The following is a 22,279-nucleotide window of genomic DNA, read 5'->3' on the forward strand; positions in this document are numbered from 1 at the left end:
TGCGATTATTCATTAACTTTCCAGAGAATGTATTTTATGAATTATGTCGTGTTTTTATGTACAGGATCCGGTTGTATCAATATTTAATGAATGATTAAAGCTTCATTAAACTGATCATTTTTAATGTGTTATTAAATTACGTTGTATCAATTTTTTAATGAACGAATCGGTGCATTAAAGCCTCATTAACTTCTCTAATTTTAATGAACCCAAGAGGGCTTCTTTAAACGTTCATTAACTATGGCGGCCAACGTAATGTTTGGCCAGTTGGGAAGAAGGAGGGCTGATAGAGTGTTTAGAGAACGTTTCTCTGTAGAAAACATGACTGACGAGGACATCCGTAGGCGATATCGCTTTGGAAAAGACTCAATTAAACAAATAGTAGAGCTTCTTGATCCTATTATCGGCCACAGAACGAGAAGGTCGAAGGCGCTATCAACAGAATTACAGGTACATAACTGGTTAAAAAACTTACTTTGTCATACAATGTATTGTCCAGATGAAAATAGTCAAGAACACCACCATATATACCCCCATTTCCTTGTTTCGGTTTGGTTGATTACGTCACATATTGCGTCACCTGACATTATTTACCCATAGATAACCCAAGAATAATGAACCAGGAATAATTCATAATAATTACACATATTTCTATACCTCAAGTGGATTTCTAATAATGTTTTAATTTTTTTTGTTTGATTATAAACAGCTGAACCGTGACGACAAAATTCTTGATTGATTCTAAATACGAGTTATTCCCCTTCACTTATCAAGGCATATAGGTGCCAAGAATCCCCTCCCACAATTTAATTTCTACCCATCATTGCATCAACACGAAATATATTTACGTAGACTGCCTTTTTTAATTTTGCTTGTAAGTAATTTTCTGTTATCACCACCCCTAGTTTTTGATGAAAAATTATGCTACATACATTTTTCTTTAATTTATACAAAATTTTATTCACATAAGTGATTGGGATTGGGCAGCAGGCAAAGCGTATTTTAGCCCTCTCCCTACATACATGATACTTTTTGTATTTTACTAGAAACACTTGAGAAAAAAATAATTTCAATTAAATTCATTTATTCGGGGGGGGGGTGCAAATAAAGACATAATGTAGGCTGATATATTGAACACTATAAATTTTTTATCTGTTGCGTGAGAATAGTTTTTCTAACATAATATCTATACTACACATACAGTATATTTTCGATATTATCGGAGAAAAGTAAACATGAATCCATGCAGTTTGCAGACCATAAACGCGATTTATAGAATGAGTCTACAAACAAATTCCTTTTTTCTTTAAAAAAAATAGATTTTGATCGCCTTGAGATTTTATGCCAGTGGAAGTTTTCTTCAAGTTCTTGGTGACACAACCGGCGTCGACAAGTCAACCGTCTCTCGAATCGTTGTGAAAGTGTCACAGGCGCTGGTATCTCTTGCACCCAGATTTATTAAATGGCCAGTAGACGAGGAGCTAACCAGAATCAAGAGTGAATTTTTTAAATTAGCGGGCTTTCCAGGTGTTATTGGATGTATCGACGGAACTCACGTGAGGATCCAAGGACCGTCAGAGAATGAACCAGCATTTGTAAATAGGAAGGGCTACCACTCAATCAATGTTCAGGCAATATGTGATGATACTGGTATGCAAAAAATGAGATTTGATTTAAGATATATTCTTTTAGATTCTTTTAAAATACTTTAAAGAGATTTTCTTTGAAATTACATTTACATCATTTCAATGATTTAGAATTTTTCGGAAATTAGAATAAGAGCTCGAGTAACCATGAATAACCGTTGAATACCCCCCCCCCTTCCTCCCCGAGGAAACTTGCATGGTCAGATTAAAATGAATTGAGGAGAGTACTTGTTTAGAAGTGTGCAAACGTTTTCTTTTTGTCAGATCAATAGATATTTGAATCACATTAAATGATTTTTAGCACAATCTGCTCAGCAATGCCCCTTTGCCTTAAAGTAAAATTCATGGACTCACCCAAGCTGTAATTATTGCGCTTTTTTGATGGATTCCTTTTTTGATACAGGTAAATTTACCAACATCGTGGCAAGATGGCCAGGTAGCACACATGATAGCCACATATTTAACATGAGTGGGATAAAGCAAGATATTGAGCAGAACTTCCGTTCAATCAACGATGGCATCATTTTGGGCGATAGCGGGTATGCCTGTAAGCCATATCTCATGACACCATACCTCCGACCCTCCTCTCAGGCCCAGGAGCGCTTTAATACAGCGCACTCTAAAACACGTGTGACCATAGAGAGGACTTTTGGTTGGTGGAAACGACGGTTTCATGTCCTTCACTCCGAAATCAGAATGAAACCAGAGAGAGTGTGCACAATAATTGGTAAATATATATATATAAAATACATTAATGCAGAATTGTCATTTTATATAATCAACTAGCCTATATGTACTTTGTACAGAAAGAAACATGAGAAAGAAGTAATATAATTCAGAGAGTTGTACGTAGTTCCTAGCTTTCAGGATCTTGCTGGTAGATCAAGGAACAAGGATTTATGGCATATTGTAACTGTTTTTGCAAATATGCATTGTTTGATACCAAACTTTAAGGTCTTGATCTAAAAAATTACGAGACATTCTGAAAGGGTAGAGGTCACACGTTAAAAGAAAAATCTGTCATCTCACATTAAAAAAAAACAAAAAACAAACAACAAATGTTATTAAATTTAAAGCAGGTCAAATTTCATGGCAAAGGTCAATAGTCAAAGGTTACAGTATACATACAGTATACACACATGAAATGTTAAACCCTTTATATTTAGCTTTTGTTAAACTATATTACAGGCACCTGACATTACTTATTTTTCTTTTAATAAAAAATATACTCCCTACCTAATAATAAACCTTTGTTTATCATTATGTCAATCTGATTAAAATCAGATCTTTGTTACGCTCCGAAATTCTGATAGTCGCTGCGACATATAAAAAAATCGGGGAGCGGATGGAAGATCTAATTTTAATTAGATTGATCATTATGTATGAGTATATATTTTTTATTGAAAGAAAAATAAGTAATGTCAGGTGCCTGTGTACTATATGTGCATTTATAACCGAGAGAAAATCTCACAAACGAATAAAATTACATCATTTATACAGTATACCGCTTTCTATGCATGGTTGTTGGTACAGTTGATTAAAATCAAATCTATAAAGCTATAAAGCATAACATTAAAATCTTTACATTTAATGTACAAGTATGTACGATATTTGTTCGAAAAGTTGGTGGACTGATTCAATAAAATTGATACTATGAAGTCTATGCTAACATTTATTTAAGGAACATAAAACAACAAAAGGCGAGTAAAACTACATCGATTGTTTGACAAAGAAACCCTACCCCTTTCTGAGGTAATTACAACCCCTTAATCGTTTGAAAATTTCATCTAAATTTTACGATAAAATTTCATAGAACTTATAGATTGGGGTTAAAATCGCAAATTTTAAGGTACATTTGTATTATACCACATGGATGAATAAACTGCATTTTTGGATGACAAATGTTCATGTAAAATAAAAATTCAGCTTATACACTTAGAAAGAAAACACGTAATCTTTGAGGTTGCGCCGCCTTGACATACCGTTGCTCTCAATAGCATCAACAATTTGTTAACAATATAACTATTACATATAATTATGTTTATTTATATGAAGAAAAATGATTCTAATTATCGATAAGTGTTTAAAAAATCATTGATGTATCTTAAGTGGTTTCAATTTTATGGCTCTAGTCCACGAACTTTTCGAACAACCCTCGTATTTCATTGTTCACAAATAAATTTCACTTTTAGGTGCTTGTGCAGTTTTGCATAACCTGGCTATATTGTACAACGAGCCACCGATGGATGAAGATTTCACTGTCGATGGAAATATACAAGGGATTTACAATGGACCCGAGGACGGAAAGAACATCAGGAATTACATAACTCAACATTATTTCTAGATAGGACTTAAACTTCAGTGACTTGATATGGGGTACTCCTGTTCTTTTGATGTGTAAATGTTATGTGCCTTTTAATTAATATGATTTTAAAAGATGAAGATAGCTTGTAAACCTTCTATATGGAGCCTCTGGACTACATGTATACAATAATCTTTTTGGACACCGTGAATAGTTTTCGTATTTAAAAGTGCTGATTTAAACATGTTGAATATATTATAAATATATACCTTTTCTTTATATTTCATTTTCAACTTAGGAAAAGAAGTCAGATAACTTTCTGGAGACTATAAGTGATTAATTTGATGGCTGTTGTATCTATTTATTTGATCATGTATGATATATATAATTTTTTTTTCTATCTGGCACCTACCGACTCCCGTACCAACTGTACAGTACATGTACAGGTGCGTATTAGATGGTGTAGTTTTCAGAGTTCATTCGCATTTATAAATGTAATTTATCGTATATTTGATTAAAAGAACTAATTCAGTGATGCATGATTCGTTTATTCATTAATCTTCATTGGGTAAATCTAATTCCAACCGCAATTTTTTGTTCATTAATTGATAATAAATAGTTTGCTCCTGTATCTTCTTCTTCTGTTCTACCAAAACTTCGTACTGCATTCTTGTAACATCTTCGGGCCTTATTCTTCTACGTTGACTACGATCAGTTGGAGTTCTCGCTGTTTTAGAGCTAAAATGTGTAACAGGTCAAGAGTGAATTTAATTTTACTGTAGTGCATTCGGGATAATACGGAAGCCAATTTAGGACTACAAAAATATTTTGATAAACGAATTTTCGAATTTGTTATAACAAATTTAATTCATTCTAACAATTTTTTTCAAATTGTTATAACGATTTTAATCTGTTTTAACAAATTTGTTGAATTCATTGTAACGAATTCTAAAATTTGTTATAACGAATTAATTCGTTAAAACGAATTCAAAAATTTGTTATAACAAATTAAATTCCTTCAAACAAATTCCAAAGTTTGTTATAACGAATTAAATTCGTTTAATCAAATTCAATAATCAAAGCTTATAGAAAAATATATATGAATTCGATATAACGATTTGTCGAATTCGTTTTAACGAATTTAATTCGTTATAACAAATTATGGAATCCGTTTAAACTAATTCAAATCGTTATAACAAGTTTTAGAATCTGTTAAAACGAGTTAAATTAAGGAATGAAGCGTATTTCAACTTATGTTATCCGATATAACATAACTTGGGGGCGGTTACGCTTTATAAACCGCGAGAATTCGTTATATCGGATTCAAAAATATTTTTCGATAGGTCCTAAATGGGCTTTCGTAGGATAACAATATTCATTGTAAACTGAATTACAATTTTATAATTTGTGGTAGCTTGTAAAGAATTTAAATAAAGCTTTTATAATTATGTACCGATACATGTCTATTTATTGAATTGAAAAGATATTCGTGCACATCTATATTAAAAATTAATTTATTTACATATTTGGCTCCATGTTTGTCGTCGCAGTCGTAGTTGGCTCATCTGTCGCAGATACATGCACTTCCGCCGCCACGGTTACCAGATTCTGTGCTACATGTAGATCGGGACACTCGTTTAACTCTCCTTCGTTGAGTTGATTGCTTGCTGTCGGAATGAGAAGTTCCGTAAGCATGGACACAGTTTGTGGTGATCCCAATACCGGTATCTCTATGTTGCCTTCGTCTGTTCAGAAAAAAAATTATAATACAAAAAAGAAATTCTGCTGCTAATTACCCAGAATATAAATTTAACATATTTCAAATACTACAAAGTCCTTGGAGGGCTATAGACTGCATAAGGAGGGTGGAAAGGGGGTGGGTGGGTTGATTTTCAGAGTAAACCAAAAAGTAGCCTTAGACACCCCCCTTCCACAATGAGAAAAACAAATCCCACTTAATACTGTAAAAAAAAAGTGATCTTTTTTCAGTTAAAAAAAACATGCCGATCCCACCCCTCCAATAAAATAAGATTTTCAGTTCTGTGCAATCTGTTTTCTTTTTTGTGTGTGTCACTGTGTGTGTTGTGTTTGTTTGCTTGTCAAAAAAATATCCAAGTCCTTCATTTGTTACGGCTGATTGTGGACTTTGATCCCCTGAAAAAAAACACGAATATGCCCCCTGAAATTTGACAAAATTTACACATATGGCATACAGAAAATTCCATCATTAGATAAACAAAATCATGACGAAACCTTTTAAGGTAGACCACCAACTCAAATATTTCATGTAAGTAATGTGCTAAAATAGCTAAGGACCATCGTCGGAAACCCACGACCAATCTGGCATATACGCTTATATTAATTGTTCGTGGGTTTCAGACGATGAATTCATAAGGACACTTTTAATTGTCCATCACACGAAAGGTGGCGTTGTTAGTACGATGACGTCATTTTGTGAATGAATGTTGAGGGAGTTAGGACTGTTTTATTTTGCCTGTGTGTCGATCATAGTTGGGCTTGAAAGAAGAGACTCTTGCGGCTTTCTGTTTGGAATATTTAACTGAAACTAAACAAGGTAGATGATTCTGATTCAACATACCGAGGCATATATTTTAGCTTTTCCTTGTGTAGTTTACAAATTACTGCAGTGATATAAAAACAAAACAAAGGGAGAATACTGGTTTATGTATGAAATGACTTTTCACAATGTTTGGTCGAAATAGTTTTTCACAGATTTCAGCTTTATCTACTTTACTTTAGTGAGTGAAACCAAAATTTCTCTTATAAAGTTACGTTAAGATGTATTATCAATTATAGAATCAAGTCAATCGTTGCCATTTGCACACAATTGAGTGATTGACTTGAGAAAACAATTAATTTATATAGCTACTGCCCAATTCATAATTTGATGATAATTAAAAGGACCTCTTCGCAGGTATAGAAAATGTTTTGATATTATTACATTTAATTTATACTTTAGATGATATTGATAGTTATTTTGGTGCATTTACACGATATTTCTTCTAGGGTACATGTAACGTAATAGATCATTTTGCAACTTAATTCCGATTGAACGTTTATCTAGAATACATCACCCCACCCCCTCACCGAAAAGAAATAAGACCCTTACAAATCAGTCAAGTATAATTGCCCTTATTGGTCGATATAACATTTAATATACGCAATTCATTATTTTTTAACCTACAATACTACATACTACATTTTTTTCTTTAAATCACAAAACGTGAGGCGGGGGGGGGGGGGGGGGGGGGGGGGGCAAACAGCCTTTCAATTAACAATCCCCCCCCCTTGCGCTATGCCTTTAATTAGTATCTAATATACTGTGTTTCTTACAAGTTAGGAACTCAAACCTACCAGGAGCCTGAGTCTCGAATCCAGACAATCCAGTAAAGGTTGGAGAATCTTTATAGATGTCGATAATTTTTTCGCTGACCGTCGACAAAGGTTTGGCGCAGGGTCCTCCTCCCGTTCGCCTCTGTGAAAGTTTGTTGTTGCTAAATTCCTTTTTTGCCGTCTGGTGCATATTCGTCCATTTGGTTTTAATTTCTTTAGTTGTGCGACAGGAAACCCCTAAGGCATTAATTTGCTCAGTGATGTTGTCCCAAACTTTTTTCTTTTTCTCGTTGGTAACGCTGTTTGTGAGTTTGCTATTAATGATGTCAACATTTCTCTCCACTAGATCAGCTAAAAGTTGAATTTCACTTGAATCGAAATTTTTCCCCCGATTTCTTTTGTTTTTAAATTGAATTCCATCAGTCATTGTGCAGCAGGAGTTTTTGATTTTCGATGAAATGACGTTTCTTTATGATATATCCTTTTAGACGCTCGGAATGGGTTAGATGACGTAATTTTTAATTTTTGCGTCATAATTAAAATGAGTTCTAATTTCGCGGATTTTTAAACTAGTTTTATTATAGGTTATTAGTAAACAAAGGAAACGCCCACGGAAGTGGTAACGCAATGCATTACGGGATATCTTTTAATGTTAATAGACCTTTAATGAATTCTTAAATATTTAATGATTCATTAAGTAATAACACTCTAATGAAGGTTTTGTACAACACATTTTAATGACTTTATTAACTAATGCATCATTAAGAATTTAATGAATCATTAGGCTTAATGATTCATTAAATTTAATGAACCGTTGATACAACCGGGTCCAGGTTAGGTATATTTTACATCGAGATGCACCATAAAATCGTACTTTCGCAAGGGCATACACTGCATAGATCTTAATCATTTTTTGAATATAGATAAAGGATATAATCCTTAAGTGGAAAAGTGCTGCTGCTTTCTTTAAATCAAAGGTGTGATTTCATAAGTACACAAAATATTTGGTAAAAGTCTTGCATTTTTTTACATTGGCCTATTTACTTAAAAATTTAACTATTAGGCTAAAACGCGAATTCTATTCAAAGCAGCAGCACTTTTCAGAAACTACAAAGTATGCAGAAAGAATTAAAAGCTTGATTTTTTAGCTCTACTGGTCAGAGACCAGAAGAGCTTATGCGATAGTTATGCGTCCGGCGTCCGTCCGTCTGTCTGTAAACAATTTTTTTCAAAATGCTACTCCTCTTACAATTTAGGTTTGATTTCAGTATAACTTGGCACACAAGTAGACTTCACTAAGATACATAAAATAGTGCATCGGTTTTTGATTTCGATGAACGGTGTTGCCATGGTTACTAAAAATGAAATTTTCTGTTAAATTCCTTTAAAACGCTACTCCTTCTACAGTGTTTGTCTGATTTCAATATAACTTGGCACACAAGTAGACTACATTAAGATACGTAAAATAGTGCAACGATTTTTGATTTCGATGATCGGTGTTGCCATGGTTACTAAAAATAGAATTTTCTGTGAAATTCCTTAAAAATGCTACTCCTTCTACAGTTTTGGTCTGATTTCAATATAACTTGGCACACAAGTAGACTACACTAAGATACATAGAATAGTGCATCGGTTTTTGATTTCGATGAACGGTGTTGCCATGGTTACTAAAAATATAATTTTCTGTAAAATTCCTTAAAAACGCTACTCCTTCTATAGTTTTTGTTTGATTTCAGTATAACTTGGTAGACAAGTAGACTTCACTAAGATACATTGATTAGTGCATCGGTTTTTGATTTCGATGAACGGTGTTGCCATGGTTACTAAAAATAGATTTTTTTTGTGAAATTCCTTTAAAACGCTACTCCTTCTACAGTTTTGGTCTGATTTCAATATAACTTGGCACACAAGTAGAATGCACTATGATACATAGAATAGTGCATCGGTTTTTGATTTCAATGAACGGTGTTGCCATGGTTACTAAAAATAGAATTTTCTGTGAAATTCCTTTAAAACGCTACTCCTTCTACAGTGTTTGTCCGATTTCAATATAACTTGGCACACAAGTAGACTTCATTAAGATACATAGAATAGTGCATCGATTTTTTGATTTCCATTAACGGTGTTGCTATGGTTACTAAACATAGAATTTTCTGTAAAATTCCTTTAAAACGCTACTCCTTCTACAGTTTTTGTCTGATTTTAGTATAACTTGGTACACAAGTAGACTGCACTAAGATACATAAAATAGTGCATCGGTTTTTGATTTCGATGAACGGTGTTGCCATGATTACTAAAAAAAGAATTTTCTGTGAAATTCCTTTAAAACGCTACTCCTTCTACAGTTTTGGTCTGATTTCAATATAACTTGGCACACAAGTAGACTACATTAAGATACATAGAATATTGCCTCGGTTTTTGATTACGATGAACGGTATTGCTATGGTTACTAAAAATAGAATTTATTGCGAGAATCCTTTTAAAACACTTTATGTACTTAGGAGGAACATAATGTAACTGTGACACAATGAATGGACAGGGTGTTACTACATAGGGTACCACCTTTCAAAGCTTTAATATCTACAGTTACATGTATTACAATTGTACTTTATTAGTATAACAACTTGTATACAGCGTTGTACCTAATTGAAATAGCATTGGGCTGTTAATAGCCAGGGAATTACATAGGTGGGTAAATTCTCAAGACCTTTGGTCTTTTTGACAACCCTGACTATATTTGATATTTGTTATCTCTTTGTTTAGCTGCCCCTTTTTTTAAATAAAATTTCCTATGAATAAATTGCCCAATCTACCTGTTTGATGAGAGCACGGCATTTCTTTAACTGCTTTCTAACCAAGAATCCTTTGAATACAGCCTGAATCAGTACAGTAGACGTTCTGATTTTTTGGTAGAGTCCTCTGGCTTTTTTGCCTCTACAACAGGCCTGTATAGTCACGGCTGATGCTTTGAGAGCAAGGTATTTCTTTCGGGTTTCTTTCATCGTACGGCGTGCTCTAAAGCGAGTCTGGATAATCTGCGCTGACTTTTTCACTTTCCTGAACCTCTTTTGGTTGATAGATTGACGAATGAAAGATTGAACGGTAATTGCTGCTTTCTAAAAAAACAAATAGATTGATCAAAATCAAAAATCTAGTATTCAATGCTGTAAAATGATACATGTAATTAATTTTCAGGAGGTTATATGGGCTAGAACAACAAATATGTCATTAAATAACATACATGTAAAAGTATATAAATATTTCTTAATTTGGTCACCATATTGTCGTTATAGCATGTATAGATTACAGGAATTTGAAATTCATGCAGGAACAAAACTTAAAGTCACTGTAATATTTTAAAAAATATATCTATATTCCAAGTAATCTAAAAAGTAAAAAGTGTTGAGTATTCCAAACATGCCTATATTTTCCCCCTATCAGGGACTTTTACCACAAGTAAAAGAAATAATTTCATAATAGGTGCTAAGGTAGGGAAATTGGGTCTTATGGACAGCTCTGAGTATATTTGATATTTGTCTCCTGTATTTTGGTAGCTTTTTGTTTTCTTTTTTATTATTAGAATTAAATTCTGATATTTTTCAAGTGATTTTTCCCATAAAAAATGGTCCCATCTACCTGGTATATGAAGGCACTGTAAAGTTATTTCTAGGCTCCAAAAAGTGATCCATATTTTTAACATTTTGACGTTATACCTTTGTAGATTGACTTGTATCTCAGACAGTTGAAACCTCGCCACTAACTAGCATCCCGTGACATCAGTGTTTTACAAACATATCTACGGAAGCGTAAATGGCTCTACACTTGTTGTGTAATAACTTTGTATATTGTCTTATTTTGAATCAACTTATCAACATATAAAGTGTTATTCCTCCTTATTTATGCCCATATTTTAAATTGTTTTAAGAATTTTTAACATAATAGAAGGCATCTTCTTTTGTTCAACAGATTTTATTGCTTTAAAATTTATCGACTGAAATACGCAGCACAGTTAAGGTGCGCAATGGAAATATCAATTAAGTTTTGTATTTAAAAATGTATTCGTAATCGGGATGGCGATTATTTTTAGTATATTATTTATATCGGATAATTATAATTATGATTAATAACTACATATCGAGGACGATTATATTTTATATTTAGACTAGTCACGTGATGCGGCAGTCACGCGATTTTAGCACATTGACTTGAAGTATTGATGTTACATATAAATGTCACTAGTGCAAGGGCATAACCAAGATAAATTTCCAAGTTTAGTACATATTTTCAACACGCATTATAGTTTCTAAAAAGTGCTGCGATCCTGTCTAAATTCTGCAATTTCATTGTTAAAATTATACTTGTATGACCGAATGCTATATTTTTTGCTGGTCAGCGGCTTGAAATATTGATATAATTAAATTGTTTTTAAGATTTCATCAGGATCGCAGCACTTTTCAGATACCTGAATAGATCTATAGTTGAAATATAAAAGCTTACTTTGATCCATAGAGTGTATGCCCTTGCACTAGAACGATTTATTAAGACCCCCCACATTACCCTCCGATGTACTTGCATACAAATATACGGCAGTGTCAATTAAATACGTAATGTACAGAAAATATATTAATAAAATAGTGAAGAAGACATTAAATTCAAGTTATTGCCCCATATAATATCTGTAAATAATATTTTATTTAATTAGAGAATGCATATTTTGTTGAGAAAATATTACTTGATCTGTCTCTCACTGCATACAAACTACGTCACGTTGTAAGAAATGACGTCATATTGACAAGGGTATTGCGATCAGTGACTTGTTTATAACTTGTTATGTGGGATTTAACTAACGACAAAACAACACGCTGTAGTAAATTTTATGTAGTTTGATGATTTCTTACTGGTTAAGGTAGGTCGCAGGTTTACTGCATAAAAATTCTTACGAGAAAACATATCCTGAAAATTTGATATAATGTTCCTCAGAATTCACAGTATATTATCTGCAATTTTCATTAAATTTGCCTACGTAGTTTTAATGCTATAGTACTGTAAACGCGGTATTGTTTTTAGTACTTTTTTACGCTTTACTATTGAAATGTAGGGAAAAATGACGTTTTAAGCCAATTTTGTGAAAATAGTTTCTTTTAAAACGATTGAATAACTTTTTAAATACGTAGACGAATTAGTCAGGAATTTCAAAATGTGAAGATGAGGTAAAAGCAAAACTAATAATTAAAAAAAATCAATATGTCTTCTCGCTAGATTTTTTGCTAAATAATTTCAAAGTTTCCTTTTAAACTGCTAAAATGTTGCGTTTATGGCGTTATTTATATCTACAGCGTCATTTGTTGAACGCAGTCACGTTTACGGTACGAGTATAAAAATCTTGACTTTTGGAATATGCAAGATTTAAAAGGTGACATAGATACAAAATTAAACTTTATCAATCATTTAATTTATAGCGGAAACATATTAGTATGACCAGCAACTAATGTTCACTAATGTAGTGAAATTCATATTCTGAACACAAAGTCAGAATGAACGGTATTGTAAACATTCCTCGTGCACGAGAATTAACGTACAGCGACAACAACGCGAATGATAAAATAAACATTACTACCTGTATTTTTAAGAAATCCATGGTCGATAGGATATCAGGCATAACGCAAAAGTCAGATGACTTTATTCGAAATCTGTAAGAAAATATCCCGATACCGAGGATAAGCGGCCGGGGGGGGGGGGGGGGGTTTACCTGCAATGCTCTTTCTATATTAGTCGCAAGCTATAGTATATGGCCCTATTAAACATTTGTGTTTGTTTTGTTTTAATTTCAAATTTCAATACGCAAAATGTAAAACACTTGCATTTAGCTTTTACGCTTTCAGCTTTTGTCAGATAAAAGATCAATATTTAGAACAAATGATACTGTTGTTTACAGTGTCATATAGATCTTACAGGCCAGGTGTTTGTACATGCATAAATTTGATTTTTAAATGTATGTAACAATTTATTAGCCAGCAAACGGCTTATAAAAAAAACAAAAAAAAAAAAAAACAGGAAAATGCATGAAATTAAATTTAACGTTTTTTTGTGATGAGGATTTCCATTCTGAAAAACTATACGCAAATTTTCGCCCAGGCTCTGATTTGCAGTGCAATACGCATGCTTCCCTGACTTTTCCGCTAAGCAATTTTTATTCATGATAACTTTCTTTCTGCATAACATAATTTTTACGCTGATTTATTCTGATTGACTATTAGCAGTTTAGTTACACTTACAATATATATTATTCCTTTCATTGGTATAGTATTTAATTAGTCCCAAGACATAACATATAATCACATCAGAATTCAGACTCAAATTTAATGATACATATAAAACATGTAAGAGGTTTAAGTACAAAAACATGCACTTTGTATATTAATCTACTTGATTTGTACAGACTGGAAGTCATTTGCAGAGAATTTAGCGGGAAACAACGTAACTTTACCTTTGTGACGTAACCGAGGTCATAATCAAATGTGCACAAAGCAACCGCTCGAATCGTCAAATTTGTGCACCAAAACTGATGACAAAAGCAAACCCGCGACCTACCTTAAATTAGCAGATAAACTCATTTTGTGGTATTTTAAAGAAATGTTGTATGACGTATATTGTGTATGATGTCATAGTCAAGTTTTCCCGTACAAATTAAGCTCCGCCTCCTTTTTAGACGGAGGCTTAGCCTCCGCTCTATTGGTACCGCTCATCTGAGGCGGAAGGGAATTTGCGATCGCCATCTAGCGGCAAATCACGTTAACTTTGATTAGCCTGGTCCCCAGGCTCATACTTTCCAAGGCAGGAGTACACGAAGCAAAACAGGGACAGGGAACCAGGCTAAATTTTGATAAACTGGCCTGCCTGTCTGATATCAGATATGCGCTGTATACAGACAGGTGATCAGTGATGTATAGAGTCTGCTGCTGACAAGCTCATTGGCTGATAAACACTCTCGCTGACACAGAATTTAAATTGTCGGGGAAACCAAAACAGATCACCGAGTGTAGTTCTCTGCATCTGATTTTGATGCAATTAATCTAATTCGGTCACAATTTTTTCCAAAAACAATACATAATTCTTTTTTTTTCCTCATGAACCTATAATTATCTGACCTCGCCTGAGGGCTTTTAAATTAGTTTGCGAAGGTCCTATCACATTAATACCCTACATTACCTAGGTAAAAGAAATCTGCATCATTGTTTAATTGAAACTGACATATTTTAAATGTTCACTCACTGACTCAGCAGAGAGCTGCGTCTTATCTGTTTATAGCACAGGTACAGAATCTCTGCTGCATCTATTTTTAGAATTCCTTATCACATATATTTCAGAAGATTTTGCAAACTATTTAGATGGGACAAACTGACCCACATGTTTCTATGTTTACATGACCAAAACAGTGGCTTGAATCTTACTTTGTGGTGTAAATTAATTAAGTAATATTATGGCTAATCTGTGCAAAAAAAGGATGCATTAAAACACTGTTGTCATGGAATCTGCAATAGTGACTCAAAGTATGCCCACAAAAAATATATGCAAGGAGTTAAATTTATTAGGTTTCCCAAACCTTGGAGAGATATTGAAAAAGTGTCAAAGATGGGTGAATGCTTGTAAGCGGTTTATTGGTGGATCCAAAGGAGGGTAGGTTCCGGGGTTGGAAGCCCCCTTTATTTTTTGTCAAGTGGAGAGAGAGAGAAAGAGAGAGAAAAAATATTTTCCGAGAATAAATTAAAATACATGTATTTGTACGTCTAACTTATGTATTAAATAGATAGATTCTCACACATTAAGTTTCTTCCACTCACTATTCCCTTTTATATGAAAGAATATAGAGTATACAGTACAACCCTAGAACTCCCCTTTCAAAAATGGCTGGATCCACCTCTGAAACGGGAAGGATTTTCCACGAAATTGGGTATTATCCGTAAAATCACATATAATACTGGATATTAGGGTATCGTTGAATCCATGAGATCTAGTATTAAGGCGTTGTAATCACTTTATTAAACTTAAACAATGGGATGGCACATTTTGCGGTACGTGTCAACTTTCACCTGGATGCAAATGTTTTCTTAAGGTATCACCAGTCAAGTAAGAATTTGGAAGTCAGGATTAATGCACACTGGAAAATAAAAGCTATAGAGCTTAGTACATTTTATGATCTGGACCAAACAGGCGTTTGTTCTGCTTAATATTTTTCATAATGTTTGAAATATTTGCATCCTCTTCATGTTCATTACCCAACACAACAGAATTGTTAATCAAAAGTTGAATGTGCATGTTTACATCTATGCATTGATATATCTGAATGCTTGTATCTCAGCTCCTTTTAGTCCTGAAGAGTTAGATATACTAAAGTACTTTTGGTTTTCTCACATTTCAGGAAGCTCTTACCATGAGTCACTAAAGAATTCAAATCAATATAGTTTATTGCAATTAGAGTGGTTTGCCCTTTCGATGAAAAATGGGAATTCAGTAAATTACATAATTAAACATTAGACCACGATAAATAAATGAAGAAGATGTATTTGTGAAACACTCTGGCCCCCCGTGTGGCAATATAGCGAAGATGCAAATTTAATATATTGGTACCAAAAGTATGGTATTCTTACTGGAAATACAATTGTGAAATATGAAAGTAGGCTAAGGCTAAAGTTAATCCATAAGTACGGAAATCTCCAAGGTAAAGGTCAAAAGGTCATGATTGTTGGTATGCTATGAAAGGTCTTCCCACAAAGAATACATATGTGAAGTATGAAGCCCTAACCCTTCAAAAGTTATGAAAAATGATATTTTTTTTAAAGTAGGCCAAACTCCAAAGTCAAATGTCTTGCTATAAAATGAAAGGTCTTGTCATAAGGATTAAATATATAAAGTATGAAAGCACTAACCCAAAACCTTTTCAAGTTATGGTCAAGATTTGCTTTATAAAAGTAGGTCAAACTCCAAGGTCAAAAGGTCAAAGTTCTGGGTCTTCTTACAAGGATTACATATGTACGTTTAAAAAGCACTATTTATCCCTTACCATTCAATACTTATGGCCAAAGTTAAAGTTTCTTCATAAGTATGGAATCTCGTAGGTCAAGGTCAAAAGGTCAAGCTTGTTAATATCTAATGAAAGGTCTTTCCACAAAAATACAAATATGAAGTATAAATGTCCTGGTATCTAATGTTCAAAAGATATGGCCAACTACCTTTAGGCAAATGTTGGGGTCAGAATATGAATAAAAAATTCCCAAAGAGACAACAAATCATCATGTTCATTCCAAGCCTCCGTCTATCAGTACTTTCAGTACTTTGATTGTAACCTTAACTGTGCTGCGTAATATATTGGTTTTCAGATATTGATTAAAACAAGATATTTAATCATATCGATATAATATTATTGGCATGATAAAATAAAGATATAGTTATATGACTTTTAATTTATGAATATATGCTGTAAAGAAGTCAGGATAAAGTGTTTTTGAATTATTTTGGCAGGGGCGGGAATTCGACCACGGATTTTTTCCGTTATTTCCTGATTATGACAACGAGCACACGGCAGGTGTGACCGGTCGGCAGGGGATGCTCACTCCTCCATGGCACCTGATCCCACCTCTAATGTTTTGGAGGTCCGTGTTTGCTCTGCTCTTATTTTGTATATTTGTTTAATGGACGTTGAGATTGAATACTGTTCGTTATTTTCATATCCTTCCAATGAACCTTCACTTCACTCGGGATTCAGTGAAAGCTTGCATGTATGTATCATGTGAGGATGTATGATTAAAGGCTGAAGCAAATTAAATAGTATATTAAAAAGGGGAGATGGAGACAAATTGAAAGTTATAATCCATAGTGGGCTTTTGCACCGATCACCACTCTTTTGAAGAGGGGGAGACAAGAGTATCTTTGTGTCTCTCATCCAGCTCTAAAAAAAAAACTCAAAAAACTGAGTACAGCAGAGATCCACTGATACATGTATGTCACCAAATTTGAGAAAATTCTCGCAGTTAGAATATAAAATCTCTGGGGTGATTTTCTTGTTATCAATTTATTTTGGCTGACACTTAATTTGTTGATAAGTCGATAAAATATAAGACAATATACTAAGTTATTACACAACAAGTGTAGAGCCAATTACGCTTCCGTACATATCTTATCATCAGAATTGTACGAAAGCCAGGTATGCTCAATTTCTGAGAAGATGAAAAAATTTAACTCGTTAGAACAAGTTAGTTATCTCGTAATAACAATCTATTTTTCTCGTTATAACGAGATTTATTATAACAAGATAATTAATTTGTTATAACGAGATAAAACAATGTCGTTATAAGTAGATAATTATCTCATTATAATTATCTCGTTATAACAAGATCCTAACTTGTTATAATCAGATAACCAAGTCGTTATAACGAAATAATTAATTCAATAAAACCAACTAAATATCACAAATGAGCCTATCTAACTTTCGTAGAATTTGATAATACGGTTTTTTTTTAAATTAAATTTTCCATGAATAAATTGTCCAATCTACCTGTTTGATGAGGGCACGGTGTTTCTTTAACTGCTTTCTGACTTGGTATCCTTTGTATACAGACTGAAGCAGTACAGTAGACGTTCGGATTTTTTGGTAGAGTCCTGTGGCTTGCTTGCTTTTTTAACAGGCCTGTAGTTTTAAAAGTAAGGTGTTCATTAGGGTCTCTTTCATGGTACTTCGTGCTCTAAAGCGACTCTGTATAATCTTCGCTGACTTTTTCACTTTCCTGAACCTCTTTTGGTTGATAGATTGACGAATGAAAGATTGAACGGTAATTGCTGCTTCTTAAAAAAACAAATAGATTGATCAAAATCTAAAATTAAGTATTTAATGCTGTAAAATAATACATGTAACTAATTTAAGGAGGTTTAATTAGCCACAACAACAAGCAAGTCATCAAATTGTATATGTATATCAATATTTCTTACTTTCAATTGCTCACCAAACTGTAGTTATAGATTACTAGAATTTGAAAATCATGCAGTACACTTCTTAAATTGACAATGTAATATTTTAAAAAGGAAATATCTGTATTCTAAGTAATCTAAAAACTAAAAATGTTAATCAATTATTCCAAACATGGATATATTATCCCCCTATCAGGGACTTGAGAGGCAATGCTACAATTAGAAAGGAAATAATTTTATAATAGGTGCTAAGGTAGGGAAATTCTCCTAACTCTGGGTATTATAGGCAACCCTCGGTATATTTGATATTTGTCTCCTGTATTTTGGTAGCTGCTTGCCTTTTTTATCATAATTTAATTCTGCTATTTTTGAATTTTTCTCTAGTTTTTCAAATGATTTTTCCCTAAAAAAATGGTCCCATCTACCTGTTATATGAAGGCACTGTAAAGTTGTTTCTTGGCTCCACAAAGTGATACAATGTACATATTTTTGACATTTTAACGTTTACCTTTGTAGATTGACTTGCATCTCAGACTAACACTGATTGCCATTAGCTAGCAGATCAGACCGCTGCATCAGTGTTTTACAAACACATTTTGTTATCATTGATATCAGAAATTAATAATGCTGTTTTTTTAATAGAATTTTCATGAATAAATTGTCCAATTTACCTGTTTGATGAGGGCACGGTGTTCCTTTAACTGCTTTCTGACTTGGTATCCTTTGAATACAGACTGAAGCAGTACAGTTGACGTTCTGATTTTTTGGAAGAGTCCTCTGGCTTGCTTTCCTCTAAAACAGGCCTGTATAGTCACGGCTGCTGTTTTCAAAGCAAGGTATTCATTTCGGGTCTCTTTCATGGTACGGCGTGCTCTAAAGCGACTCTGTATAATCTGCGCTGACTTCTTAAATTTCTTATTTTAAAAAAGCAGCTAAATGTGTCACTTCTTTGTAAAATATATTTCTTATTTTCTCCCAATTTTGGATCGTTGCGTTACAATCTATGACATCTGTACTTTCTATTTACCAATAGAAGTTTTCACATAATTAATTTCATTACAGTCAATGGATGATTTTATCACACCAATCAGCCAAATTCATGCTGTCAATGAAATTTTTCTCTTCAACTAAGGATAAATATGCCAAAAATTATGTGAAATTTTGTCCGAAAAATCATGTTTACATAAAATAAACGTTAAATAGAATATATATTTGAATAAAAAAATATGAGCCCCACCTTCCATTTAACTGATACAGCATTTAATATGAATGTACAAGAAAGTTGTGTCATTGGTGTTTCTATTTTTGTTTTTGCTTCAAAAGAGTTATCATTCCTGATTAGAAAATATAAACAGTCCTAAGTCATATTACATCACTTCTCACCAAAAACAACAGAAAGTGTTCTTTGATATTCATGATCAGAACATATTAATGGACTTCAGAAGTAAAAAAGTACACTAGTACAAACTTTTTTGTCAGTGATGTTTCCATGTTATTTCAAAACGATTTTAGATATTCATTGAACTCTTTCACGAAAGATGTTCTTTAGGGAAACTAAAAGCAATGTTGACAAAACTTTTACTTTATCCAGGGTAAATTAGAAATATTAGATAATTTTATGACTAAAACGTCATTGGTGTTACGGTCATTAGCATTACTTTCTAAAGTTTAAACCGGTCACGGTAGCCTAGTGGTAGAGCGTTCGCTTCGAGATCGGGAGGCCCGGGTTCGATTCTAGATCGCGGCGCCGCGTCATACCTAAGACGTAAACAAAGGTAGTGACTGTTCCTTCGCCAAGCGCTCGGCACTAGAAGTGAAAGTCACGGGTGACTTTTCGGATATGAACTTAAAAACTTAGTTCCCGTGTCACGGTAGGCGTTGGCACGATAAAAAACCCTCACTGCTCAATGGCCCTGAGTGCCGAGTATAGGTCTAAATTTGAAGCCCTTCACCGGCATCGGTGACGTCTCCATATGAGTGAAAAATTCTCAAGAGGGACGTTAAACAATATACAATCAATCAATCTAAAGTTTAACACCAATGACAGGAATGATCACACCATTGACAAAACGAGTACTTTTGGAGGCAAAATATATTCTTTGAAAAATTATTTATTTGTATTCTACTTTGCAAACCTAATTTATGGTATTTGAAAGTAATTGATTTATTTTCCAATAATTTTTTTTTCAACGTACGGAAGTTTCTCCAAATGTTTCGACACTCCATTCTACAAAAAGGGGAGGTACCAGAGTTATTACCAATGCACCATATTTCAATATAAACCTAAATAGCTTAATAGCAAAGCGCTCTGAAAAGAGAGATTTGGGTGCAAATCCCATTCTGGGTTGAAACATAAATGATGTATTGCTAGATTTTAAATTAAATTTCAAATTTAAATTAGAATTACATTTACTTCATTTCTTAAGTGTTTAATTCTTCATCACTTAGTTTACAAAGTATTAACATGATTAAGGCCTAAAACAAAAACATACCTTGAAAAAGTTTTAACCCCCACTTAGTGTTTCTTTTAGTAGCTATAGATTGCTTTTTGTCCTGCAATTGTTTGAGTTCCATTTCTGAAACATTTTTAATTTTTTTTTTTTTGAATCTTGGGACAGCAAAATTTTCTTTCTCTTCTGCCTGAAATGCTTGTTTCAAAAAATATAAACAACTATTTAAGGTCTTTCGTTTCCAACGGAAGACCTTCTACTGATTCTGTTGGTAAAGATTATTATTCTTTTTTAGCTCACCTGAGCCGAAGGCTCAAGTGAGCTTTTCTGATCACATTTTGTCCGGCGTCCGTCTGTCTGTCCGTCTGTCTGTCTGTCTGTCTGTCTGTCTGTCCGTAAACTTTTCACATTTTCGACTTCTTCTCAAGAACCGCTGGGCCAATTTCAACCAAACTTGCCACAAAGCATCCTTGGGTGAAGGGGATTCAAGTTTGTTCAAATGAAGGGCCAAGCCCTCATTCAAGGGGAGATAATTGAGAATTAGTGAAAATTGGGTGGTATGTTTTAAAAATCTTCTTCTCAAGAACAGAAATCAGCAATTGAAGATAGTTCAAGTCCTAAAGAAATGTGGAGTTATTTAAACCAATTGGCATCAGATTCAAAAAATTTCACACCTACCCGTATAACACAAAATGGTTCGGATTTCGAAGATTTACAGGATATTGTTGATATTTTTAACAAACACTTTACTGAAATATCCTGTAAATTATTAGCAGATATGTCAGTAGAAAGTTTTGATTCAGAATTGTTAAATAGTTTTACAGAAACTAAACTAGGGAAAGAAAATGTTTTCAGTATAAATCATATAAGTGAGTTTGAAGTATTAAATATGTTGAATACACTTGATGTACACAAGTCGGCCGGTATAGATTTGATTGGACCTCGTCTTCTAAAGCTTTCGGCAAATGTTATATGCAAATCTATTACACATCTTATAAATACTAGCATCACTAATGGAGTATTTCCATCCCGTTTAAAACAAGCAAAAGTTACTCCTATTTTCAAAAATGGCGACCACGCAGATCCAGGGAACTACAGACCGATATCCATTCTTCCAACATTATCAAAATTAGTTGAAAAACACATAGCCAATCAGATACGTAGCTTTACCTCTAGCTTTGATCTCTTATTTAAATCACAATCTGGATTTCGAGAATTTCACTCATGTCAAACGGCTCTAACAAAACTTACAGATAATTGGCTACAAGCTATGGACCAAGGAAATTTAGTAGGCATAACTTTCATCGATTTTAGCAAGGCATTTGATTTGGTTAATCATGATATTCTTATAAGTAAACTTCAATCATATCACTTTGACCAAATGGCTATTAAATGGTTTCAATCTTATTTAACCTCAAGGTCTCAGTGTGTAAAAATAGGTACATATTCCTCTGATGTTTTGCCCGTCACAGCAGGAGTGCCCCAGGGATCTATCTTAGGTCCCCTATTATTTTTATTGTATATAAATGATCTCCCTCTACATGTAAATAGAACAGATATTGATA

The 22,279-nt window shown here is 33.5% G+C and overlaps 2 protein-coding genes across 2 annotated transcripts; one reads left to right on the plus strand and one right to left on the minus strand.

The window, feature by feature from the left end:
• The first annotated feature begins 240 nt into the window (after positions 1–240).
• Positions 241–4,185, plus strand: LOC134283221 (putative nuclease HARBI1). Its single transcript, XM_062765668.1, has 4 exons — positions 241–450; positions 1,320–1,650; positions 2,050–2,373; positions 3,839–4,185. The coding sequence occupies exons 1-4, from the start codon at positions 241–243 to the stop codon at positions 3,988–3,990; spliced, it is 1,017 nt and encodes a 338-aa protein (XP_062621652.1). The 3' UTR covers positions 3,991–4,185.
• A 206-nt stretch (positions 4,186–4,391) lies between these two features.
• On the minus strand, positions 4,392–7,729 carry LOC134283222 (uncharacterized). The gene is made up of 3 exons (XM_062765669.1): positions 7,324–7,729; positions 5,471–5,693; positions 4,392–4,686 (listed from the first exon to the last, which is right to left on the minus strand). The coding sequence occupies exons 1-3, from the start codon at positions 7,727–7,729 to the stop codon at positions 4,503–4,505; spliced, it is 813 nt and encodes a 270-aa protein (XP_062621653.1). The 3' UTR covers positions 4,392–4,502.
• Positions 7,730–22,279: the final 14,550 nt, after the last annotated feature.

Source organism: Saccostrea cucullata, unplaced genomic scaffold (assembly GCF_032062105.1).
Source record: "Saccostrea cucullata isolate Sc308-1 unplaced genomic scaffold, CSIRO_AGI_Scuc_v1 ctg870, whole genome shotgun sequence".
Lineage (NCBI taxonomy): Eukaryota > Metazoa > Mollusca > Bivalvia > Ostreida > Ostreidae > Saccostrea > Saccostrea cuccullata.